Source organism: Budorcas taxicolor, chromosome 3, assembly GCF_023091745.1.
Source record: "Budorcas taxicolor isolate Tak-1 chromosome 3, Takin1.1, whole genome shotgun sequence".
NCBI lineage: Eukaryota > Metazoa > Chordata > Mammalia > Artiodactyla > Bovidae > Budorcas > Budorcas taxicolor.
Window position 1 is genome coordinate 31,109,077 of NC_068912.1, and position 27,542 is coordinate 31,136,618.

The 27,542-nt window shown below is 35.8% G+C and overlaps 1 protein-coding gene across 1 annotated transcript in view; it reads left to right on the top strand.

Moving 5' to 3' along the window:
* ST7L (suppression of tumorigenicity 7 like) overlaps positions 1-27,542 on the top strand; it is a 63,610-nt gene that overhangs the window by 13,409 nt on the left and 22,659 nt on the right. Inside the window, exons 5-11 of the mRNA XM_052636754.1 lie at positions 935-1,050; positions 7,038-7,116; positions 15,216-15,370; positions 16,884-16,981; positions 17,365-17,479; positions 20,030-20,102; positions 21,015-21,117. Of these exons, the coding sequence (XP_052492714.1) occupies positions 935-1,050; positions 7,038-7,116; positions 15,216-15,370; positions 16,884-16,981; positions 17,365-17,479; positions 20,030-20,102; positions 21,015-21,117 (739 nt within the window). The remainder of the gene's footprint in view (positions 1-934; positions 1,051-7,037; positions 7,117-15,215; positions 15,371-16,883; positions 16,982-17,364; positions 17,480-20,029; positions 20,103-21,014; positions 21,118-27,542) is intronic.

Consider the following 27,542-nt stretch of genomic DNA (forward strand, 5'->3'; position numbering starts at 1 on the left):
TTTTCACATATATGATTATTTTCTTAGGGTTGATTTGTAGCACTAGGATTACTGAATCGAAAGGTGTGAACAGTTTTTTTTCTTCCCTTTGAATTTTTTCTTCTTTTGATGTTGAAAAATTTCAAAAATAAAAGTAGAGTGGTAAAATGGAATTCCATTTGCCCATCCTCTAACTAGGTTTGACTATTTTTAAGCCTCTTTTAAAACTAATTGATTAATTAGTTTTTGGTTACGCTGAGTCTTCATAGCTGTGTCCAGGCTAATTGTGGCAAGTGGGGGCCACTCTTCCTTGCGGTGCACAGGCTGTTCATTGCTGTAGCTTCTCTTGTTGTGGAGCATAGGCTCTAGGCATGCAGGCTTCAGTAGTTGTGGTGCTAAGACTCTTGATACTATATAATTGATTTCTGGAAAGAGAAATGTATATACCAATTTATAACAGGAATATGTGTGAATCGATATCCGACTTCACTCTTGATGACATAGATTTGCCAATTTTATAGGTGAAAAGTAAAGATCAGTTATTTTAATTTATTAGCCAGGTTGTTATCTGCTATTAATTCCTGAGGGTTTTAGGGTGTTTTCTTATAGCTTCTTTGTAGTTTTACTTCTCATATTTAATTCTAATTCACTGAGAATTTAAGTATACTTAATGAGGTATATGTTTCAGTCAAATTGTTTTATCCATTCAGATTCAATTTTGAAGCACTGTTTGTTGAATAATCTAGCCCTTTCCCTTTTGGTTTTAGATGTTTTATTATTGTACTCTAAGTAGTTTGTGTAGGTTATCTCTTTTGTTTTATTGATTACAATAAGCTTTTGAAATATCCTTAAATAAAATTTGTAGTAGTAAATTTTGAATTTTAAGTAGTGTCTATTGTAGCTGATTGATGCTCTCTCACGTTCAATTTACATATTTTCTTGTGTTTTGGTAAAGATACACTTGGGTGACTGGTAAAGAGCCACTTACTTACTATGACATGAATTTGTCAGCTCAGGACCATCAGACCTTTTTCACCTGTGACACAGACTTTTTACGTCCTTCAGATACAGGTATGTGTCATATCTGTTCTTGGGGTAAATAGTAGTCATTAAAATTATTTTCAAAGTTTTTTAGTGTAATTTATTACACAGAGTTATTTGGCTTGGAGTTGTTTGTATCATTGATAAGAAACCCAGAATAAGTTGAAACTAATTATGATTGTAAACTAGGTTATTATTATACTCTTTTGTCTTATACAGAATTTAAATTATTTTATACAAAGTTAGTTGCTTCTTTTACAACTTAAAAAACCTTTCAGATCAAATCCAACAATTGCTTATGCAGAGAATAGTGTACCCAGTTTTGGTTGGGGAAATTAACACCTGAAATCATACACTGAAAAAAAAAAAGAGTAAGGCAGAGTTAAACATTGGGGCACAGCATGCAGAGAAAAATTGGGTATATTTTATTCCAGTCATAATTCAGAGAAACATTGTAAAGTTGTGCAATATCATAGAAGTGTCTGAGTTTAGTTCTCTCTAAACTTTTCTGTAGAAGTGAGTATGGAGACTCTTAAATATTTGGCTTAAAGTTGTTATTTTGTTGCTGAATCATGTCCAACTGATTGACAGGGATCTTTATCACAACTATTTTGCCCTCTTTCACCTTATCTATGCTTCTACTTTTATCATTCAAAATTAAAAGTCTTATTCTTTGGGAAGCCTTCTCTGATCTTCTCTGCAGTTCAACAGTACTTGGTCCAAACCTCAGTAAAATAATTTTAGTTAGTTTATTCAATTGTGAACACTTATTTGTTAATATTATGATGTTGCTTTAATGTTTGTCCTCCCTAATAATGTGTGAAACTTTGGAAATAAGAGACTATACTTGTCATCTTTGAATCCTTATCATCTAACACACTGCCTGGTGTACTGTAAATATTAATATTTATTCTTTGATGGAAATATAAGTGATTGAATAGCTTTGATGTTGCAGATGTCTTAAGCAGTTTCATTAATAATAGCTAACAATTGTATAATACTTATTATATATGAAGCACTGTTCTAAGCAATTTATATAAAGATACTAATTTAATCTTCCCAGTCACTTTATGTTGTTCAGTTGCTAAGTCATGTCCGACTGTTTGTGACCCCATGAACTGCACCATGCCAGGCTTCCCCGTCCTTTACTATCTTCTGGAGTTTGTTCAAACTACATCCATTGAGTCAGTGATGCTGTCCAACCATTTTATTCTTTGTTGCCCCCTTCTCTTCTTGCCATGAATCTTTCCCAGCTTCAGGGTCTTTTCCAGTGAGTTGGCACTTTCACACTCCAGAGTGTCTGGCTCTAGGTGAGTGACCACACCATCGTGGTTATCTGGGTCATTAAGATCTTGCCACTTCTTTGTCTCTTCTGCCTTTTATTGTACTTATCTTTGCATGAAATGTTCCCTTGCTATCTCTAATTTTCATGAAAAGATCTTTAGTCTTTCCCATCCTATTATTTTCCTCTATTTCTTTGCATTGTTCACTTAAGGCTTTCTCATCTCTTCGTGCTATTCTCTGGAACTCTGCATTCAGTTGGATATATCTTTCCTTTTCTCTTTTCCACTTCTCTACTTCCTTTTCTCTTTTCCTTTCTCTTTCCACTTCTCTTCTTTTGCATTTCTTTTTCTTGGGGTTGGTTTTGGTCACTATGTTCTGTACAGTGTTATGAGCCTCTGTCTGTAGTTCTTCAGGTACTCTTGTCTACCAGATCTAATCCCTTGACTCTGTCACTTTCACTGGGGCTTCCCCTGTGGCTCAGAGGTAAAGAATCCATCTGCAGTGCAGTACACACAGGAGACCTGGGTTTGACACCAGGGTTGGGAAGATCCAGGTGGAGAAGGAAATGGCAATCCAGTCCAGTATTCTTACCTGGAAGATCCTATGGACAGAGGACCCTGGAAGACTACAGTCTATGAGGTAGCAAAGAGTCAGACACAACTGAGCACTGTCTAATCATAACCTGAATGGCCTAATGGTTTCCCTATTTTCTTCAGTTTAAGCCTGAATTTTTCAGTAAGGAGCTGATGATCTGAGCCACAGTTAGCTACTGGCAACCTTCGAAAAGGACTTGTGCCAACACACACCTCCCAGGGCTGCTGCTGCCAGTGCCCCATCCCCCAGTAGGCCACTTCTGACCTATGCCTCTGCAGGAGAGTCTCAAACACTGACAGGCACGTCTGGCTCAGCCTTGTGAGGTCAGTGCTCCTTTCCCCTGGGTTCTGGTGCACACAAGATTTTGTTTGTGCCCTCCAAGAGTCTCTGTTTCCCCCAGTCCTGAACAGTTTTGTGTAATTTTTTTGTTAAAAATGTAAGTTTCTTTTGACCACATAGTTCTAAATGGAATCTTGTACTTTATATTTTTGTCAAATTCATAGAGCTCCATATTTGGCTCTTTCAGCTTTGAAAAAGGTCCTCCATATAACTTATTTGGCTGGGTGAGTTCTCATTGTCATTCCTGTCAACCAAATCAGACATATTTTCTGACAGAGAAGTCTGACTTCATTTTTTAAATTCAAATAGACATGTTAGCATTCATCCCTATGACAACCATCTCTCTTCTGAATTCAGATTCTAAGATGAAAAGATAGGTAAGTCTTGGAGCCTTGCCTTGAGCTTATCACTTGGCCAAAACAAGATTCCGCTGCCTTTATTATCCCTTACTAATGCTTTCTTTGCCTTACTATGAGAGAACCTTCCCTTAGGGACAGGGCATGCTTGATAGTAAGAGGAGAAAGGGTGCTGATAAATGAAACTGGTAAAAATTAATACTCCCTCCCCACTCTACAATATACTTGAATTCATAACTTCTAGCAGCCAGAGTACTCGGTTTCTGCATTGGCAGGTGGGTTCTTTACCAGCTGAGCCATGAGGGTAGCCCCTTGTATTTCTAATACTGAGCTTCCCTGTTAAATAAGTGAATGGCACAAATCTCTATTATAGGTTTCTTGATTAAAAACAGTTGCTCTGAAACCCAAACTAGTTCCTGAGGCACCTGTACATTTTTACACTCTAGGGCAATGCACCTTGGAAAGATTCAGGATGGGTGAAAAGTAAGCTTTTTTTAATGAAGTAGGAATAGGTAATATATCTTTAAAGGAGCAGGGTGAGGCAAGGAGCCTGTGTTGGGTAGGAAAGAGAAACCAGCGTAACACATAGACTAATCAGAGGAACATTCTTCAATTAGATCAGACACAGGAAAGAGTCATATAAAGTTGAAGCTTTAGAGGTTGATTCTCTTAAAATTATGTGTCCCATTTTGGTCATTGCAAAATTTTATGTAGTACTTCTAGAGGTATGAAAAATCCCCATTAAAGACTGAACTAGACTTTATCCATGAATGGTAATCCAGAAATGCACTACTGGTTCCATATTGATCTTTACAGATACTTATATAAATATAATGATTTATGTCTAAAGTTTTATATTAAAAAAAGAAAAATGTGTCTGTATGTGTGATGTGAGAAATTTCTCTTGACTATTGTCAGTTCAGTTCAGTCACTCATTCGTGTCCGACTCTTTGCGACCCCATGAATTGCAGCACACCAGGCCTCCCTGTCCATCACCAACTCCCGGAGTTCACTCAAACTCATGTCCATCGAGTCGGTGATGCCAGCCAGCCATCTCATCCTCTGTCATCCCCTTCTTCTCCTGCCCCCAATCCCTCCCAGCATCAGAGTCTTTTCCAATGAGTCAGCTCTTCACATGAGGTGGCCAAAGTATCGGAGTTTCAGCTTCAACATCACTCCTTCCAATGAAAACCCAGGGCTGATCTCCTTTAGGATGGACTGGTTAGACCTCCTTTGCAGTCCAAGGGACTCTAAGAGTCTTCTCCAACACCACAGTTCAAATGCATCAATTCTTCGGCGCTCAGCCTTCTTCACAGTCCGACTCTCACATCCATACATGACCACTGGACTAGACGGACTGTTGTCATTAGTAATTACTAACTTAGTAGATTTTTGTTCTTACTCTGTTGATTTATTTAGGTAGTGAAAAGACATAATCAAGAGGCTATTTAATGTTAAACTCCAGATTTACAATTTTAAGTTGGAAAATATGGACTCATGTTTCCACTTGGCAGTAATCAGTTAGACCTGAACTGTGATTCTTTCTTTTAGACAGTGCGTGTGCTTTTAGTTCTGCAAGGTCTCAAGGCATTTCTGTTTCTGACTCTGGTCTTAGATTGAATGGTAGTCCCTTCTGCTTGTTAGCGTATTAGAATAGTATTTAACTTGAAAAATAGATAAATTTGATTAAATTGTTAATGGCTAGTGTTATTTCTTAAGCATATCACAAATTCTTAACACAGTTCAGAACTTTTGAAGACTATAATAAGTTAGCAGTTAAGTACTAAATCAACTGTTGAATACTAAATGATTTCTAAACCTTATTTTAGAGGGAAGTAAATATTTTCCTTCCTCTTCTTTATTTCCTATTTCCTCTTTAGCTTAGAATTGCATTGGTTGTGAGAGATAATAAGGCTGGATAGAGCATTTGAAAACATATGAATAACAAAAAATAAATGCTTAATGGTAGATTAGATGACTTTACTAGGAATAGAAGAAATACAAATGAAACTGAGATCGTTTTCACGTATTAAACTAGCAAAGATTGACACTACTCAGTGTTACTAAGGAAGTGGGGAAATAGTCACTCTCCTGCACTGCCTGAAAAAATGTGAATTAATACAATCTCATTGAGAGGAATTTGGGAATATATATCCAAAGTCTTTTAAAAGATGCATATGTTTTTAACCATTCCACTTCCACTTCTGAAATATTTGGCCAGGTATACAAAGATAGATGTTAAAAGATGGTTATCATGGTATTTTTATATTAGCAAAAAATTAATTATCCATCAGAAGAGAACTGGTTAAATAAACTACTATGTATACTTAATATGCTAGAGTACCAGGTAACCATTTAAATTGTTAATAAAAAATTCAGTGTCAAAATTGAACCTGAAAATATTATGTAACTTATGGAACAGAGCCTCATCATTAAAAATGGCAAGTTAAGTATTATATTTGATTTTTAGGTAATATTTTAATGTTTAAGCAAAATGCTATTCTTTACCTGGTTATTATCATATGGGTGCTGACTTGCATCAGTTTGTCAAGTTCAGGAAGCATTAGCTGTCAGCTAGCTAGTGACATATTTGATATGAGAAATGTATTTTTGTTACACAAGTAGAATATATTGTCTCCTTTTCTAAGCCAAGACTAATATTTTGTTTCCAAAGGAAAACTCAAACGTTTTCCACATTATTCTTTCTGGACAGTTGTAGGTTTCCTTCCAAAAGCAACATTCATAGATTCTCTATTTTTCTTATCAAACTTGAAATAGACCAAATAGTTTCATGGATCTTCTTTATTTGTTTGTTTAATTTTAAAGAAACTTTGCTTAATGTGAAATTTTCAATTTGGTGTAGTAAATGATAACAAAACTAATATTGTTATTCCAGAGAGATCCTAATTCAGGCTTTTCTTGACTCTTAGTAGAGACTCATATTTTCCATGAATGTACTATATCCTAAATTAATTCATTTTTCCCCCTTTAATATAAAATACAAATTCAAGCGTTCTTTGTGGACTGAATCTTTGATTAGATAAAAACTTTGGTTTTTAAGGTTTTTGTGTATTTTTAGCAGTTCCATAGAACCTTTCCAAAAGGATAAAAGAACAAGAATATTTCATTAATTATAATCTGATGTCAATTTTAATATACATTTAGATATATAAATGTTCATGTATAATAATGATATAGTTAACTTGATTGAGTACCGCCTATGTTACTATTCATATAAATCAGAGAAATTAATTTCTATTATGTGAAGCTCTCAAATTTAGTGTAAACTTAAGGTTAATGTGAGCCATCACCCCAGTTTGTTGTTTATGTTTAAGAACATATTATTTAAATCTTTGTTTATTTTTCTAAATCATTCTTTGTATGTTTTGCATATGATAATTTATGTTTGCATCTCATCTACTTTTTGAAATGTTTTTCCTACAGTTATGCAGAAGGCATGGAGAGAAAGGAATCCTCCAGCTCGAATCAAAGCAGCCTATCAAGCTTTAGAATTAAACAATGAGTAAGTTTGAAATATAATATATGGAAAATAAGTTTGTTTTGAAGGAAACCCAAGCAAATGATTTTGTTTCCTTTTTTCTATCCTTAAGACATTTGGAGTCATTAATAGTCCCCTTTCTCTTTTTGCATACTAGGGACAAAATTTGCAGTGTTCATTGACATTTGTTTTTTGCTTCTGAAATTGTAAACTTATCTTCTATGCTTTTGAATAGAAATTATGTAGAAATATTTTTCAAAAAGGAGAATACTGATCTAGTTGATGATAATACTTGATAGTTAGAGTACTAAAATACTTATGCCACACATTTTAATTTTGTTTTTCATTTATATCGTTCACTGAAAGCATTCATTCAGTCCTAAGACCTGTAGTTGCTAGTAGGATTGGAGGATTGGGAAGGGAATACAAAATAAGAAAAACATGGCTCTAACCTTATTATTTTTAATGTTAGCAGCATTTATTTTTTTAAAGTTCCTTTTATCAACTTTATATTTTAAAAAGTATAAGTGAACTTAATATTTAAATAAAACAGATCAATAAATATTGATCTAATATTAAATAAATGCCAAGAGTAAAAAATGGGCCCAGTTGGGATTATCAAGGAATGCCTCCTGAATAATGTGAATTTAGCATTGTCCCCATACTCTTCCTTTCTCCCGTACTACAGATATATTAATCCTTATTAAGAAGACTTCCCCAAGGTAGAACAGAAATGTCAGTGTAGGGAACTCAACAAGCAGTGAATCAAGTTTATTGAGACTCTGAAAACTAATCAAAAGTTTATTGCAAACTGGAGAATGCTTAATCAATTTTAAGAAATAACTGAATTTCTTTAAGAGATCCTTATTTATTTATTTATTTTTGATGTTTTTAACTTAAGTGGAGAGTGAAAAAGTTGGCTTAAACCTCAACATTCAGAAAATGAAGATCATGGCATCTGGTCCCATCACTTCATGGCAAATTGATGGAGAAACAGTAGAAACAGTGTCAGACTTTATTTTTTTGGGCTCCAAAATCACTGCAGATGGTGACTGCAGCCATGAAATTAAAAGACGCTTACTCCTTGGAAGAAAAGTTATGACCAACCTAGATAGCATATTCAAAGGCAGAGACATTACTTTGCCGACTAAGGTCCGTCTAGTCAAGGCTATGGTTTTTCCTGTGGTCATGTATGGATGTGAGAGTTGGACTGTGAAGAAGGCTGAGCGCCGAAGAATTGATGCTTTTGAACTGTGGTGTTGGAGAAGACTCTTGAGAGTCCCTTGGACTGCAAGGAGATCCAACCAGTCCATTCTGAAGGAGATCAGCCCTGGGATTTCTTTGGAAGGAATGATGCTAAAGCTGAAACTCCAGTACTTTGGCCACCTCATGCAAAGAGTTGACTCATGGGAAAAGACTCTGATGCTGGGAAGGATTGGGGGCAGGAGGAGAAGGGGACGACCGAGGATGAGAGGGCTGGATGGCCTCGCTGACTCGATGGATGTGAGTCTGAGTGAACTCCGGGAGCTGGTGATGGACAGGGAGGCCTGGTGTGCTGTGATTCATGGGATCACAAAGAGTCGGACACGACTGAGTAACTGAACTGAACTGAACCCCATCGTCCACCCCCTAGCTCAGTGGTAGCCTTGAAGATAACAATCACCCTTCTGGGTATAATTCCATCTATCAAAGGAAGCAGACTGGATCATATTCTCAAAGAACTGTGGTCTAAAATGGTCTGATTGGCCTGATGAACCCGTGAAGGACCAGCTCTGAGGGCTTGCCTTTTTTACTTTGGTTAATTTGAAACTCTCCCAGCACTGACACAGCTATACTAAGGGAGGGGGTGCAGTTAGTGGGGTGAGTGGGCTGGCATTTGTTGAAAATATTTAACGGCAAATGTATTAGGGCCTGCTGCCAGGAGCAAGGGGTAACAACAGGCAAACAATAGACAAACTAGAAAGCTTGGGAGGAAAGGCTGAGGAATGAGAAACTGAGAAATAAAGATTTTTAAAAGCTTCCACGTATTCCTAGGAATCTCAACAGCTACACACATGCCCAAGTTTGGGGACTTGCTCAGAGAAGACTTAAGTCCCTAAGCTCTCATGTCTGTCTAACTTTCAGGTTCTGCGCAAACAGAAAGTGAAAGCTAAGGTAGAGTTGTAAACTGCCTGACTGAATGTTGAAGGCATGCCCCGTTTAACACACAGAACCCATCTGCAAAGACTTGTTTTTTGTTTTGTTTGTGATTTCAGGGGTTTAGGCAGTCTCTATCAAGTCACTAACTAACCATTATGCTAAAAGAGCAGAGATTTCACTAGTCATTCATGATAGAGAATATAAACTACAAAATCAGTTCAGAAGTTATTAAACAAACAACTATAAACAGCAACAACAATCCCTGGGGAGGATAGGAAATCTGATTTCTCGAGTTGCTAGATTATGTTATTTTAAATTTCCAGTTTTCAACAAAAAAAATTATAAGACATACAAAGCAGCAAAATATGCCTTTCACAGAGACAAGGAAATAAATAGAAACTGCCTTTGAGGAAGCCCAGACTTTGGACTTTCTAGACAAAAACTTTAAATCAATTTTTTAAAATATGCTCAAGGAGGTAAAGGAAGCCATGTACAAAGAATTAAAGGAAACCATGAGAATCTGTTTCAGATTAGAGAATATCAGTAAAGAGGTAGAAATAAGAAAAGCTAAATAGAAATTCTAGAGTTGAAAAGTTTAACTGAAATTTAAATTTTCCTATTGGGGTTCAGCAGCAGATCTAAACAGGCAGAAGAAGGAATTAGCAAACTTGATTTTGGTCAAAAATAAAAGAACGAAGCAAAGAGAACAGAGCCTAAGAAACCTGTGGGACACTGTTAAACATACTTACCTATGGATAATGGAGTCCCAGAAAGATAGAAAGAGGCAAAAAAGACTATTTGAAGAAATACTGGCTGAAAGGATCCCAAGTTTGATGAAAGGTATGAATCTACACATCAAAGAAGCTCAATGCACCCCACAGAAGACATACTCAAAGATATCCACAATGAGATACATTATAATCAAGCTTTCAAAAGCCAGAAATAAGGGCAGATACCTGAAAGCAGCAAGAAAGAAGCAACTCATCACGTATAAGTAATCCTAAAAATGATTTACAGCTAATTTCTCATCAGAAACCATATAAGGCAGTGGGATAATATAAAGTTCAGGAAGAAAAAGCTTGTTAGCTCAGGATTCTGTGTCCAGCAACCCTGTCCTTCAAAAAAAAAAAAAAAAAGAAGACAACGACATTCCCAGGTAAACAAAAACAGAGTTCAGTGCTAGTAGACCTGAACTCCTGCTACAGGAAACCTACAAGGAGGCCTTCAGGCTGAAATAAAATGATACTAGACAGTCTTGAGTCCACACAAAGCGGTAAAGAACACCAGAAGTGTAACTACAGAGGGAAATGAAGTCAATATTAATTTTTTTTTGGTTCGAAGTTCTTTTTATCTATATGATTTAAAAGACAGCTGTGTAAAACAGTCCTTGTAAATCTATGTTGATGGATGTACAGTTTATATAGTTGCAATTTGTGACCATAACAACATAAGGGGGGAGGAGCTATATAGGAGAAAAGTTTTGAAACTATTGAAACTAAATTATTATTAATTCATTCTTGGTTTTTGTAAGTTGTTAAATACAATTGTTAACTGTTAACCACTAAGAAATAAAAAATACAATAAATAAGGGAATCAAAGTGGTATACTAGAAAATATCTAGCACAAAAGAAGGCAATAATGCAGGAAATGAGAACAATAACAACAAAAAAGACAGGCTGTATAGAAAACAAATAGGAAAATGGAGGAAACAATTTTTTCCTTATCACTAATTACTTAAAGGTAAATAGATTAAGTTCTTCAGTTAAGAGGCATTGATTAGCAGAATGGATAGGGAAAAAAAGTAGTCCAACTATATGCTATCTGTAAGAGATTCATTCTTTAGATTCAAAGACACAAGTACAAAGTGAAAGTGTAGAGAAAAATATTCCATGCAAATAGTAACCAAAGAAAAATGGAGTGGTTAAACTAATACCAGACAAAATAGACTTTAAGACAAAAATTTTTACAAGATGAAGTTTGACATTATATAATGACAAAAGTTCAATTTATCAAGAAGATACTACAATTATAAACTTGTATACATCTAATAAGAGAGCCCCAAAGTGTATGAACCAAAAACTGACAGAATTGAGGGAGAAATAAAGAGTTCAACAATAGTAGTTGAAGACATCAACACCTCATTTTCAATAATGGATAGAATAACTACAAAAAGATACACAAAGAAGACTTGAAAAAACAATACTCTAAACCAACTGTATCTAACAGATATCTACCCAACATTTCCATATACCCGAAGTGTACATGGAACATTCTGCAGGATATATTGTAGTTAGGACATAAATAATTCTCAATAAACTTAAAATGATTGAAATCATATAAACTATCTACCCTCACTACCGTGAAATGAAACTAGAAGTCAGTAACAGAAGAAAGTTCAGAAATTTACCATATTGGAATTTGTGGAAATTAAACAACAAACTCTATAGACAGGAGAAATCACAAGATAAATTAGAAAAATGCTTTGGGATGAGTGAAAATGAAAACATAACATATCAAAAATCGTGAAATACAACAAAAGCAGTACATGCTCAGAGAAAAATTTATAGCTGTAAATACCTACATTAATAAAGAAAAAAGATCGTAAATCAAGGACTTAGCAAGGAGTTAGAAGATGAAGAGCCAACTAAACTCAAGGCAGAAGGGAGGGAGTGATAGAGATTCAGTTCATTTCAGTTGCTCAGTCATGTCCGACTCTGCGACCCCATGGACTGCAGCATACTAGGCTTCCCTGTCCATCACCAGCTCCCGGAGCTTGCTCAAACTGATGTCCATCGAGTCACTGATGCCATTCAACCATCTCATCCTCTGTCGTCCCCTTTTCCTCCTGCCTTCAATCTTTCCCAGCATCAAGGTCTTTTGCAAGGAGTCAGTTCTTTGCATCAGGTGGCCAAAGTATTGGAGTTTCAGCTTCAGCATCAGTTCTTTCAGTGAATATTCAGGATTGATTTCCTTTAAGATTGACTGTTTGGATCTTGCAGTCCAAGGGACTCTTGAGAGTCTTGTCCAACACCGCAGTTCAAAAGCATCAATTCTTCAGCACTCAGCTTTCATTATAGTCCAACTCTCACATCCATACATGACTACTGGAAAAACCATTGCTTTGATTAGGTGGACCTTTGTTGGTAAAGTAATGTCTCTGCTTTTTAATATGCTGTCTAGGTTGATCATAGCTTTTCTTCCAAGGAGCAAGCGTCTTTTTAATTTCATGGCTGCAGTCACCATCTGCAGTGATTTTGGAGCCCAAGAAAATAGTCTCTCTCTGTTTCCATTGTTTCCCCATCTATTTGCCCTGAAGTGATGGGAGCGGATGTCATGATCTTAGTTTTTTGAATGTCGAGTTTTAAGCCAGCTTTTTCACCCTCTTCTTTCACTTTAATCAAGAGGTTGTTTAGTTCTTTGCTTTCTGCCATAAGCGTGGTGTCATCTGTGTATCTGAGGTTATTGTTATTTCTCCCAGCAATCTTGATCCCAGCTTGTGCTTTATCCAGCCTGGCATTTTGCATGATGTACTCTGCATATAAGTTGAATAAGCAGGGTGACAATATACAGCCTTGACATACTCCTTTCCCAATTTGGAACCAGTCTGTTGTTCCATGTCCAGTTCTAACTGTTGCTTCTTGCCTGCATACAGACTTCTCAGGAGGCAGGTCAGGCGGTCTGGTATTTCCATCTCTTGAAGAATTTTCCAGTTTGTTGTGATCTACACAGTCAAAGGCTTTGGCATAATCAATAAAACAGAAGTAGATGTTTTTCTGGAACTCTCTTGCTTTTTCCAACTGGTGGCAATTTGATCTCTGGTTTCTCTGCCTTTTCTAAATCCAGCTTGAACATCTGGAAGCTCATGGTTCACGTACTATTGAAGCCTGACTTGGAGAATTTTGAGCAGTACTTTGCTAGCATGTGAGATGAGTGGAATTGTATGGTAGTTTGAGCATTCTTTGGCATTGTCTTCTTTGGGATTGAAATGAAAACTGACCTTTTCCAGTGTCATGGCCACTGCTGAGTTTTCCAAATTTGCTGGCATATTGAGTGCAGCACTTTCACAGCATCATCTTTTAGGATTTGAAATAGCTCAACTGGAACTCCATCACTTCCAGTTGCTTTATTCACAGTGATGCTTTCTAAGCATCAAGGCCCACTTGACTTCACATTCCAGGATGTCTGGCTCTAGGTGAGTGATCACACCATCGTGGTTATCTGGGTCGTGAAGATCTTTTTTGTATAGTTCTTCTGTGTATTCTTGCCACCCCTTCTTAATATCTTCTGCTTCTGTTAGGTCCATACCATTTTTGTCCTTTATTTTGCCCATCTTTGCATGAAATGTTCCCTTGATATCTCTAATTTTCTTGAAGAAATCTCTAGTCTTTCCCATTCTATTGCTTTCCTCTATTTCTTTGCATTGATCACTGAGGAAGGCTTTCTTATCTCTTCTTGCTATTCTTTGGAACTTTGCATTCAAATGGGTATATCTTTCCTTTTCTCCTTTGTCTTTAACTTCTCTTCTTTTCTCAACTAATTTTTAAGGCTTCCTCAGACAACTGTTTTGCCTTTTGCATTTCTTTTTCTTGGGGATGGTTTGATAAATTAGATTTCATCAAAATTAAAAGCTTTTGGGCAATCAAAGGATATTGTCAAAAAAGTGAAAATGCAAACCACAGGTTGAGAGAAAATATTTGCAAGCCATATTTAATAAGGGCCTAGTATTCGGAACATAGAAAGAACTCTTACAACTCAGTAACAAAGACAACCCAATTAAAAATGGGCAAAGGATTTGAATAGACCTTTTTTTCAAGGAAGATATATAAATGACCAAAAAGTACATAAAAAGGTGCTCAATGTCACTCATCATAAGAGAAATAAAAATGAAAAACACAATTTAATACCTCTTTACAAGAGGGGTATAACAACAGTAATAGAACAGAAACAAAAAATAGCAAGTGTTTATGAATAACTGAAATTTATTACCAAATCCGACCTCGTAGTGAGTGCTTGCCATATGACAGGCCAATAATTGAGCGATGAGTTGTTGGGGCAAGGAGTAACAGCTTTATTCTGAAAGCCAGAAAATCAAGAAGATGGTGCATTTATGCTTACAAAGAACTCTCTTACCTGAGCTAGAATTCAATCTTCTTTTATACTAAAAGGGGAAGGAGTGAAGTCAAATATTTCCTGGTTCCCATCCACCTCTGGAGGAGTGTGTTAATTTCTTCCTCCCAGGTGGGCCTGGCCAAGATATTTCCTGTGAGCTAAATAAAAGTCTTTTAGCATAATGCTCATATCCTGGGAGGCAGAATTCTGAGAGTTGTATTATTATGTATAATTTAAGTTTATAGGCAACATCCCTTTAGTGATTAACTTGTAATAGAATAGAAAATTTTCTTCCCTATTACAGAAAGTTTAGGTAAAGATAGGGAAATGTTATGTAAATAGACATACCCAAAAAAAACTACAAACAAAGGTCCGTCTAGTCAACTCTATGGTTTTTCCAGTGGTCATGTATAGATGTGAGAGTTGGACTATAAGGAACGCTCAGCGCCAAAGAATTGATGCTTTTGAACTGTGGTGTTGGAGAAGACTCTTGAGAGTCCCTTGGACTACAAGGAGATCCAACCATTCCATACTAAGGGAGATGTGTCCTGGATGTTCCTTGAAAGGACAAATGTTGAAGCTCAAACACCAATACTTTGGCCACCTGATGGGAAGAGCTGACTCATTGGAAAAGACCCTGGTGCTGGGAAAGATTGAAGGCAGGAGGAGAAGGGGATGACAGAGGGTGAGATGGTTGGATGGCATCACTGATTCAATGGACATGGGTTTCGGGAGCTGGTGATGGACAGGGAGGCCTGGCATGCTACAGTTCGTGCGGTTGCAGAGTTGGACATGACTGAGCGACTGAACTGAACTGAAAGAAACTACTTGCTTTACCATTTTCCTTAAAATTGTCTTGCTTGCTTTCTTTAAAGCTGTGCCACTGCATATGTTCTACTGGCTGAGGAAGAAGCAACAACTATTGTAGATGCTGAAAGGTTATTTAAACAGGCACTCAAGGCAGGAGAAACAATTTATAAGCGGTCACAACAGTGCCAGCACCAAAGTCCTCAGCATGAAGCTCAACTGAGTAAGTGACTATGAACTAATTTTCACCTGTCTTTTAGTTCCTGCAGTTGCCTCCTTTATGTGCAAAACACAAAACAATAAATTCTAAAAAACTTAATACTTAAAAGTTAGCTGCTCTTCATGAGATACAACAAATCTGTTCAAGTCAGCAAGACAGAAATGTGTATTAGGTAGAGAATGTTTGTGGAAGAGAATGGATCTGTTCTGGTTATTGAGAGATGTGCTGCTCTGAAACTTAACAGTAATTTATTTCATGCAAGAATTGGGCTGGTCATTGGAGAAACACAACTCAAAAATATTCAAGATTCAAGAGAAGCTTCTAATAATGATAAACAGCTGTTACTTTTATCCACCCTTACCTAAGCAGTAGTAGAGGTATATATATCATTTGGTTTGCTCTTCAGGCTGTAAAAACATCTCCATATAGTGCCAGGGAGTGGCTCTTTAGCACAGAAACCAGCCTTGCACTTGGTATTGACTCTTTCTCTGGTGGTTTTTTCTCTACAATATGTTTGAGATCATATGGGCCATAACAACTGACATCCTTTCTTTCCACTCGTAGGCATACTCTCCCAGTTGTGATTGAGACACTTACCAAAGATGTTAGGATCTGTAATGTTGTTGCTTCCTGCTGTATTGTGTGGCCAGAGGGTTTAATTTCGTGATTTTGGCAGAGAGTGGGCAATAAATTGAAATATGTTTATATAATGCATTATCTGTTGGGAGTTAAGTTTTAAATCTTTTGTTTGTGGAAATTAAAATTTGGATGTTTTCTCTCTAAACTAAATATTGATGTATATAGGATGTTTCATTAATGCATGTTGTTATAACACATAACTGTGGGAATATATAATCTTGAAGTCTGGAACTAATGAAACAGTTTCATCTGTTTCATCTGTAAAAAAGTCATGCCATTTGTCCTTGTATAATCTCTAATTTAGTTATGGGATAGGTTCAGAAATATTTGTTAGCCCTTTGTAGAAGTAATTTTGCCCTTGAGCAAAAATTTACACTAGTATATAAATTTTGTTTTGAATATCGTTTGTCAGTTAAGATAATAGATAATATTAAAATAGTAGATTGTTTATACAGAAACTTAATAGAGTCATGTTATTTCTTCCTATTAATGTATGTCTTTTATTTTAATAGTAAAATCTACTTGCCTAGTGTATACAAATTACTTTATATATACTGTACTCAGATTACTTAGAGTCAAAAGTAATCCTATATGTATATATATACATATATATATTTTAAGCTTTTAATATAAAAACTTCAAACATCTATAAAAATAGAGCAATATAATTAACTTTCACTCATTGTTCATTACGCAAATTCAATAATTATTAATATTCTTCCATTCTGACACAATTTAATTTTAATTGAACCTTCCAGGGTGTATAAAATTATTTGCCTTCCAGGCAAATAAAATTGATAGATAAATATATTAAGGAAATAGCTGGTCATAATATAAAAGTGATAGCTTTGGGTCATTTGTTGTTTTTTTTAAATAGGGAGAGATACCAATGTACTGGTGTATATTAAAAGAAGACTGGCAATGTGTGCAAGAAAATTGGGAAGAATAAGAGAGGCAGTAAAGATAATGAGAGATGTAAGTAAATTTGATGACTTAGCCTTTACCTTTATTCTTTCAAAACTGAAAATATGTTTTAAGTTGCTGGTTAAGTTAATGCATAATCACTGTGTGGCTTTTTATTTTGTAACATTTATTTATTGGCGGTACCATGCGTCTTGTTGCATCTTAGCTCCCCAACCAGGGATCAAACTTCAGGCCCTGGCAGAGGAAGCGCCAACCACTGGACTACTAGGGAATTCCCCAGAATCTTTTTTTTTTTAATTGATAGTTTGTAACAAGATACTTAATATACACAAATTTCTTAGAGGCTGAGCCTCCAAAATTTTAATAAAGAATTTCTACTTCTGTATTGAGTTCATTTGCGATAATTTTAATCTTTTTCTCCTTTTAATATACAGTTAATGAAAGAATGTCCTCCTCTTACCATGTTGAACATCCATGAAAATCTCCTAGAATCACTTTTAGAATTACAGGCCTATGCAGATGTCCAAGCAGTTCTAGCAAAATATGATGGTGAGTGATAATTTTCTTAGTTGATTCTTTACCAGCTGAGCTACCAGGGAAGCCCCTCTTAGTTGATAGCATAGTTAAAGTGTTTTTTTTTTTCTTTTTTTCAATATAAAGTGATCACAAATGGTATCCTACTCTGGTATTTCTGTGACTTTCTCTTTGCATTCTTTCCAGTCAGTATTTAGAATCTGTGGACACAAGTTACTATTAGGTTTCTTCTTCTTTTTGTAAATGTTTACTTATTTGGCCACGTCAGGTCTTCGTTGCCGCGTGGTCAAGTCTTTGTTGCTGTGTGCAGGATCTTTGCTGCATCATGCAGACCTTTTGTCGCTGTGCAGAGACTCTCTAGTTGTGGTGGGAGGGCCCAGTAGTTGTGGTACACAGGTTTAGTTGCTCTGTAGCATGTGGAATCTTAGTTCCCTGACCAGGGGTTGAACCCACGTCCCCTTGAATTGCAAGGCAGATTCTTAACCACTGGACCACCAGGGAAGCCCCTAAGTATCTTCTTTATCAATACTTTTGATAGCAAAAGTCTGCAAGGAGAAATTTTCCTTCTGTCAAAGTATATTCATTTGTTTTAGTGCCTGTGTGAGGCACTTAGAATACAGTGGTAAACAAGAAAACATGGACTTAACCCTTATAGGATTTGCAGTTTGGTAGAACATACAGACAAATGAATGGTAATTATATTGAAGCATAGTATGTTAGGTGAGGTAATTGGGAAAGTATGGAGCGCTATACACTTCATTTCTTTTGGAGTGATGGAGAAGGCTAACGGAAGTTGCTTAGCAGTGTATATGAGTAACTCAGAACAACATTTTACAATGCTTTTTAGTTAAAAAGTGTAATTTATTATCTCATCTGATGCTTACAACAATTTTGAGAGATGGTAGGACAAGTATTTTACTATTTCCAGTTAATAAATAAGGAAACTGGAGTTGAAGAAGGCTAAGTAATTGGGTAAGGTCTCCTAGCCAGTAAGTGACAAGCCTGAACTTAAATTTAGGTATTCGATTTCTTTACTAGTTTCCCCAAAGTAAGAAGTCAATATATGTTGGCTGTTTTTATTATTGTACTATAACAGTGCCAGTTTATCACAAATGGAGTTGAGATAATTTTTAAGAAGCATAGTCTTTCTCCTCATTCTAAGTGAGGCATTGGCTTTTAACCTGAAACTGAGAATATCCTAACTAGCATAATATTTCTTGTCATATCTTTCACTATATCAGAACACATATAAGTCACTTATTCATACTGTCCTGTTGTAAGCTCCTACCCATTAGCTTAGGAATCCCCATGACTTAGAAAGTTTGAAATGTATTACACTTGGAAAGAGAAGTTTATTTCTTTTAAACATCTGGAATTCTTAGGAAGTGCTTTAGTTAATATAGGCTCGTGGAGAAATTTGTGAGAAATTCTTTCCATATGTTACTTATCAGATGTATGGCCTGCTTATGATACGTATGATGAACAAGCTTAAGGACTGAATATGAAAAATCAGAATGGACCTATTCATTAAAAATAAAATAAAGCTAGCAACCTGGATATGCCTCTGTGTTTTCAGTTATTTTTATGAGTCCTCAGTCTTTGCTCTTCCAGAGTTCTGAGAAAGTTAAAAGCAAGTTTACTTCTTTGGTTCTCCATTTGCTAGTGTAACTCTGGAATCTGGAGAGAGAGTCCTGTAGTCTTACTCTCCTGATAACATTGTTTGGGGCGTTCTTTAAGATAATTTCATTATAGTTCTCAGTTTCTTTTTATTTTATAAAAGACTATCACTTAAGAAAATGTAGAAAATGCAAAAACATAGGAAGAAGAAAATGAAAATCACCCATGGTTATATCACTTAGATTTAACTACTGATAATTTTTTTTTAATCTTTTTTTTTCTTTGTGAATAGGTGGAGGTTTTATGTAGTTCTATCTATACAGTGCTTTTTTCCATGGATAGTATTATTGTAAGCAGCCTATTTGGAGAAGGAAATGGCAACCCACTAAAGTATTCTTGCCTGGAGAATCCCGTGGACAGGGGAGCCTGGTGGGCTGCTGTCCATGGGTTCGCACAGAGTTGGACACGACTGAAGTGACTTTGCATGCATGCATGCATGCATTGGAGAAGGAAATGGCAACCCACTCCAGTATTCTTGCCTGGAGAATCCCAGGGACAGAGGAGCCTCGTGGGCTGCTGTCTATGGGGTCGTACAGAGTCAGAAACAACTGATGCGACTTAGCAGCAGCAGCAGCAGCAGCAAGCAGCCTATTATAAATATTTGTTGAGTACTTTCTAACATTGTATGAGGACTTTCACAGACATCTCTGCTAGAAAATTATCATTTTGAGAAAACTGAGGTTAAAGAAGTTATGCCTAATTCAAGGATATATAGTTGGTAAATAGTAGAATCAAGATTTCAAACTCAGGTCTTCCAATTTCATGTCCATGTGCTTTTACTGCTTTATTATCAACATATCTGTTGAATTGAACTATGAATTATTCTTACTAAAAATTGTCTTAAGATATTTTTGTGTTTCTTACCTAAATTAAAAATTATTATTATAGATATAAGCCTTCCAAAGTCAGCAGCCATCTGTTATACAGCAGCACTATTGAAGACAAGGACTGTTTCAGATAAGTAAGTAGTTATGAAAACTACAAGTTTAGAAAGACTGCTAAAATCAACATTATGTTTTTCATTCACTGACTTTAAAAATGCTTTTTTCCCCCGACTTCCTGTTGAATAACCCTTAACTTACGGGGCTTTGAAGATTCTTACTATCTGTAACAGTGGAAACTGCAAGGTTTTTAGAGCTAAATAAACTTGGGTGCAAATTAAAAGTCTACAACATACCAGCTGTGGAACTTTGGTCAAATTAATTACCTTGAGTTTCTTCCTCATCTATAAAATAAGAATAATACTGTAGGGTGGTTGTGTGAAGATTATGTGTGTTAAATGCTGAAAGCATTGCTAGACAAAGTATATTCAGTACATAGTAGCTGTGATAGTAATGATAAGGTTGTATGGTAGGGAAATAGGTTTCATGTTATCTGTTCTAAGATTATAATTCTGAATTATTGTGATTTCCTTGTATTTTTGGCTGCCATTAATGAATTTCTCTTTGTTCCGCAGGTAAGATACTCAGAAACCAACCAAATGGCAAATGTTTTCTTTCACTTTAGATTACTATGCCTTAATGTGAATTAGAATGAAATGTTCACAGACTTTTTCCTCTCAGTGAATATTTGCTAAGAATATAATACTTCTATTTTCATGAGATTTTCCAGATGTCCTTGTATAGCATTTCTTATTTCATTACTTTGCCCAAAGTGTGACTTTAATGGACTTCTAAAGGCTTTCTTCACTTTGAGGATTTCTATCTCTTATGCTGCCGCCTTTTATATGTTGAACCAAAGTAGAGCAGCTATTTGACTTTGAGTTTTGCCGTCACCAGAAACCTCTGATTCAGGGGCTAGATTACCTTAATTAATTAATTAAAATATTTATCTATTTAAATATTTATTTCTTCATTTTGTTCTTTTCTTATAGATTCTCTCCAGAAACAGCCTCCAGAAGAGGGTTAAGCACAGCAGAAATTAATGCTGTGGAAGCAATTCATAGAGCTGTGGAATTTAATCCTCATGTTCCAAAAGTAAGAAATTTTATGATGAAATACTACTTTTATTTAAGTTAATCAGATTCATAACAGTGTATAGACCAAATTTTGGGTCTCCATAATTTGAGGCAGAATTGTTTTACTCCACTATGTTTTGATGTTTGCCTTAAAGGGGATGTTAAAAAGTATTTAGAAAGGTAGATAGGACCAGTATTTCACTATAGGCTTTATAATCGCTGTCAGAATAAAATTTGAGGTATGTTCAGTTAGCTGTTCCTTTTACTATAGTTACAGAGAAGAAATAAAATGACTTGGCCCTATGAAAGATGATTCATATTTCAGGTCATTAAATCAGATTTCCTGTTACTTTAAAAGCTTCTTATATCTAGGCAGATGCCTGGGTTTTAAATGAGGCCTAGGTAGACAAAGATTGAAGACAGATTAAAATAATCAGTGTTAGGAAACAGATGTGGAAGTTTCCGGTAAACTGCTGAATTGATGTTTATTTAGTCCCAGACAAAACTGTACTCATCTCATTTGTCTTTATTTTGTATACCTTGCAAACATACGGATTATTGGTTAATCTATGTGTGTTATCACCTAAGGTGAAATTTTGGGTTTTAAAAACAATGTTCCAAATTAGAAAGTATCATGTATTCAAGAATATGATTTTATTTAAAAATGTAATTGTAGATTTCAGTATAATGTGTTAGTGGAATTTGGAAACTAGCAAATATTAAAGGATTAACCTCTAAAAGATAATCTCTAAGAAATATGAGTTGTAAGTCTGTTTAGAGTAAATAAAGACAGAGTCAAGAATATTACTGAAATCTAAGAATGAAAGTCAACAATATTTATGCCGTTCTCTCATTAAGTGAAACTGGTTCCATAAATTTAAATAAAAATTTTAGTATAAATTGTAATACATAAAAAGCAAAGTATAAAAAAACAGAATGTGCATCTTAATGATTTATTATAAAGCAAATAAGTGGGAACTACCACTGAGGTCAAGAAACAACATTGTCATTCCCCAGAAACCCACCTGCCCTTTTCCAATTACAGCTTCTTCCCTCCTGCCTAAAGGCAACAACTATTCTTTTTTCTTTATTTAAACTTTTTATCGTGTGTTGAGGTTCAGTTCATATCAGTCGCTCAGTTGTGTCCGACTCTTTGCGACCCTATGGACTGCAGCAAACCAGGCCTCCCTGTCCATCGCCAGCTCCTGGAACTTACTCAAACTCATGTCCATTGAGTCAGTGATACCATCCGACTATCTTGTCCTCTGTCGTCCCCTTCTCCTCCCGCCTTCAATCTTTCCCAGCATCAGGGTCTTTTCTGATGAGTCAGTTCTTCACATCAAGTGGCCGGAGTATTGGAGTTTCAGCTTCAGCATCAGCCCTTCCAATGAATATTCAGGACTGATTTCCCTTAGGATGGACTGGTTGGATCGCCTTGCAGTCTAAGGGACTCTCAAGAGTCTTCTCCAACACCACAGTTCGAAAGTATCAATTCTTTGGCACTTAGCTTTCTTTATAGTGCAACTCTCACATCCATATCTGACTACTGGAAAAACCATAGCTTTGACCAGATGGACCCTTGTTGGTAAAGTAATGTCTCTGCTTTTTAATATGCTGTCTAGGTTGGTCATAGCTTTTCTTCCAAGGAGTAAGTGTCTTTTAATTTCATGGCTGCAGTTACCATCTGCAGTGATTTTGGAGCCCCCCAAAATAAAGTCTGTCACTGTTTCCACTGTTTTCCCATCTGTTTGCCATGAAGTGAGTTATTGAGGTATACCCAGTCAACAATGTTGTGACAGTTTTAGGTGAACAGCGAGGGAACTCAGCCATGCATATACATGTATCCATTCTCCCCTATTCTCCCTCTCTGTCTATTTACTCTCATCTAGGCTGCCACATAACATTGAGTAGAGTTCCATGTGCTATGATAGTAGGTCCTTGTTGGTTATCCATTTTAAATGTAACAGAGTGTCCATGTCCATCCCAAACTCCCTAACCATCCCTTCCTTCTGTTCCTCCTACTGCAACCACAAGTTCATTCTCTTAAGTCTGTGAATCTCTCTCCGTTTCGTAAGTAAGTTTATCTGTAGCATTCCTTTTTAGATTACTCACATAAGAGATGTCATACGATATTTCTCCTCTATCTGACTTGCTTCACTCAGTATGATGATTTCTAGGTCCATCCATGTTGCTGCAAATGGCATGATTTTATTGTTTTTAATGGCTGGGTAATATTCTATTATATATGTATACCACATCTTTTTTATCCATTCCTCTGTCAATGGACATGTAGGTTGCTTCCTTGTCTTGGCTGTAGTAAACAGTGCTGTGGTGAATATTGGTGGTGAATATATGTGGTAAATATGTATCCTATCAGATCATATTTTTCTTCATATACACCCAGGAGTGGATTGCAGGGTCATATGATATCTCTATTTTTAGTTTTTTAAGGAACCTCCATACTGTTCTCTGTAGCGCCTGTACCAGTTTGTTGCTGTTCACTCACTCAGTCACGTCCGACTGTTTGTGACCCCATGGACTGCAGCATGCCAGGCCTCCGTGTCCTTCACCATCTCCTGGAACTTGCTCAAACTCATGTCCATTGAATCGCTGATGCCATCCAGCCATCTCATCCTCTGTCGTCCCCTCCTCCTCCTGCCTTCAGTCTTTCCTGGCATCAGAGTCTTTTCCAATGAGTCAGCTCTTTGCATCAGGTGGCCAAAGTATTGAAGTTTCAGCTTCAGTGTCAGTCCTTCTAATGTACTCAGTATTCAGGATTGATTTCCTTTAGGTTTGACTGGTTTGATCTCCTTGCAGTCTAAGGGACTCTCAAGAGTCTCCTCCAACATCTCAGTTCAAAGGCATCAAAATGTACCAATTTACATTCCCACTAATAGTGTACGAGGGTGACCACCATCCTGACATTATGTTCACTTCCTTCTCTTCTTATATTTTTGATCAATACTTTTCCTTTATTGCTGGCTTTATAAACCAAATTAAGTAGTGAAAATGAAAGAAGAAAGTGAAGTCACTCAGTCATGTCTGACTCTTTGCGACCCCATAGACTGTAGCCTACCATAGACTGTAGCCTACAGGCTTCTCCATCCATGGGATTTTCCAGGCAAGAATACTGGAAGTGGGTTGCCATTTCCTTCTCCAGGGGATCTTCCTGACCCAGGGATCAAACCCAGGTCTTCCTACCAGGGAACCCCAAGTTAAGGAGTGGTCCCTGTTAACATTCTCAGGAATAATTTGTGTAAAAATTAGAATTATTTCTGCCTTCAGTGATTGGTAGAATTTGCTGATAAAGCCATCTGATTCTGTATTTTGGTTAGAAGGATTTCCTTTAAAAATTTCATATTATTTACAAATTCAGTTACTTAACCATTCCATAGCTATTCACATTTTTTATTTTTTCTTATGTTAGTTTTTGGTAAGATATATTTTTCTAGGAATTTATTTCATGCAAAATTTTTAAATTTACGGGCGTAAAGATTTCATAAAATCCTTTTATTAGCTTGTTAATATGTGCAGGATCAGTTCTAACATCCACTTTTTAATTCATAGCACTGGTTACTCGCCCCCCACCTCCCCCAACCCCCGCATTGGATTCCTCAGGGATTTGTCACTTTTATTAGTCTTTGCAAAGAACCAAGCTCTGGTTCTGTTGATCTTCTCTACTATTTGTTTTCTGGTCCATCTGTTTCTGCCCTTTATGGTCTTCTTTCAACTTTGTTTGGCCCCATCTTATTTTTTTCTATGTCATGTATCTTATTAAAGGTACTTAACTTGTTAATTTTTAGTCTTTCTTCTAATATATCCATTTAAGTCTCTTAACCTCTAATATTAATATAATTTTAACTGCATAGTATAGCATTACTTTTTATATAATTTAGTTCAAAATATTTTCTAATTTCCTCTATGACTTCCTCTTTGATTAGAGGTATATTTATTCCATTTAGAGATGTATTTAACTTCCAGACATATGAAGATTATCTTCTTATGAATGATTTCTGGCATAATTGCGTTTTGGCCAGAAAACATACTCTGTGTGATTTCACTCCTTTAAAACATTTTTTGATTCTTGAATTTCTGTTTATTTTTCACATTTCTTACATTATTTGTAGTTTTGAATTCTCTGCCAAAATTTTTAATGTAATCTACTGTCTCTTTGAAAATAATTTAAAGTAGTTATCTTGAATTCTTTCTCTGATAATCCTGATATGTAGAACCTCTCTGTATCTGTTTTTATTATCTGCTTTTTTTCTGCTGCATCATATTCATATTGCCTTTTCTCTTATGCCTCATTTTCTTTGACTATGTGCCAGATATTCTATTTGAAAAATTGTAGAAATAGCGTAAAACTTCAGGTAATATTATATTTCTTCAGAGAGAATTTTCTTTGCCCTTAGATGCCTGAAAGAATCACTGGCAGGTCATGATCACCGTAGTTCATTTTCAGGGATTGATATTTTATGGTCTACCTGGATGACTAAACTGACTTCAGTCATGAAATGTTTAGTTTGTTTCTGGTTCATTCTTACTCCTAAGATGTAGCCTTCAGAGCCCCAGTCTAATCCTGAGGGTTTTGCCAGGGCCCTCACTCTTGACAGGCCTTGAACTGTGAATTTTGTTCCTTTAGTCTTATGAAACTGATAAAAAAAAGGCTGAATAGCCTCCTAAGCATCTTTTCCAGAATTGTCAAATGTCCGTATAGTAAAAGAAGCCCTAAGTGTGGCTTACATCTTGATTTCTGCCTTCGCTTGACTGTGGCCTCATAATTCTTTACCTTTTGTTAGTTCTCTAATGTATTTAATTCAATTTTTTAAAATCAACAGCTTTTCTAGTTATCTGGTAGATTTTATCTGAGTTACCCAGTGTTCCATTACTGGAAACAGAGGTCTAAAAATACTTTTCTATGAAGTGCTCTGCTCTCTCGTGCTGCAGAGTGGTTAAGAATGGCGTATAATTTCTATACATCTGTGCCAACAGTTATTGTCTGTCTTTTGACTATAGTTGTCCTAGTAGGTATGAAATGGCATCTCACTGTGATTTTAATGTGCATTTCCTTAATGACTAATGACGTTGAACATCTTTTAATGTGCTTATTGGCTGTTTGTTTTTGAAAATTTTTAAAAATTATCTTTCTTGGAATATAACTGATTTACAATGTTGCGTTACTTTCAGTCGTACAGCAAAGTGAATCAGTTATACATATATACACTCTTTTTTAGATTATTTTCCCATACAAGCCATTACAGAACATTGAGTAGAGTACCCCATTCTATACAGTAGGCCCTTATTAGTTACTTATTTTATATGTAGTAGTGTACATGTCTCATCCCAATCTCTGAATTTATCCCTCCTCCCTGTTTCCCCAGTAACAATCAATTTGTTTTCCACATCTGTGACTATTTCTGTTTTACAAATAAGTTCATCTGTATCATTTCTTTTTCGATTTTACATATAAGTAATATTATATGACATTTGTCCTTCTCAGTCTGACTTACTTCACTTAGTATGACATGTTGCTGCAAATGGCATTATTTCATTCTTTTTAATGGCTAAATAGTATTCCATTGTGTATGTGTACCACATATTCTTTATCTAGTCATATGTCAATGAACATGTAGGTTGCTTTCATGTCTTAGCTATTGTAACTAGTACTACAGTGAACATTGGGATGCATGTATCTTTTCTAATTATGGTTTTCTCCAGGTATATGCCCAAGAATGGGATTGTATATCTTCTTTGGGTAAATGTTCAAATCCTTTGTGCATTTTTAAACTCATTTATAAAAAGTGTTCTTTAACATTTTTCTGCCATTGACATTCTTGATCAACATGATCCAAAACCATTGTGAATATCCATAGTTGAGAAATACCAGTGTAACATAATTTTACCCATGAAATGAAATCATGAGATTGGTCATGAACCTTGCTGAGATATGGATACCGAAGAGGCAGCTAGGGTTATTCCTTTGGTAAGTTACTTATGTGTAAACAAGCCTCAGAGCACATGATTCAGATTGTGCCTTAACAAAATTATAGCTTTATACATAATGGCTATTTAGAGATACCACAGATGATTGAAACCTTAAATATTAAATCCCCAGATATCAGTGGTTTACTGTAGATGTGGTAGTTCTTAGTATGACACTTTACACATCAGTTAGAATAGTATTGTCTAATTTAGGATGTAGCAATAGTTTGCTGCAATATTTCATTGAGAGTTTTTATTAGCATACTACCACCAAATTCCTCTAAATTTTATTAATTTTAGATTTAAATTTGAAATAGTTGCCTTAAAAGCCCAGAAATATATCCATATATATTTTATCATTTTATTTTTGAGAAAAGCACCAGTGCAATTCGGTGGGGAAAAGGAAATGCTTTTCAACAAATGATGATGGAACATCTGGATGTCTGAATGGGGAAAAAAAAT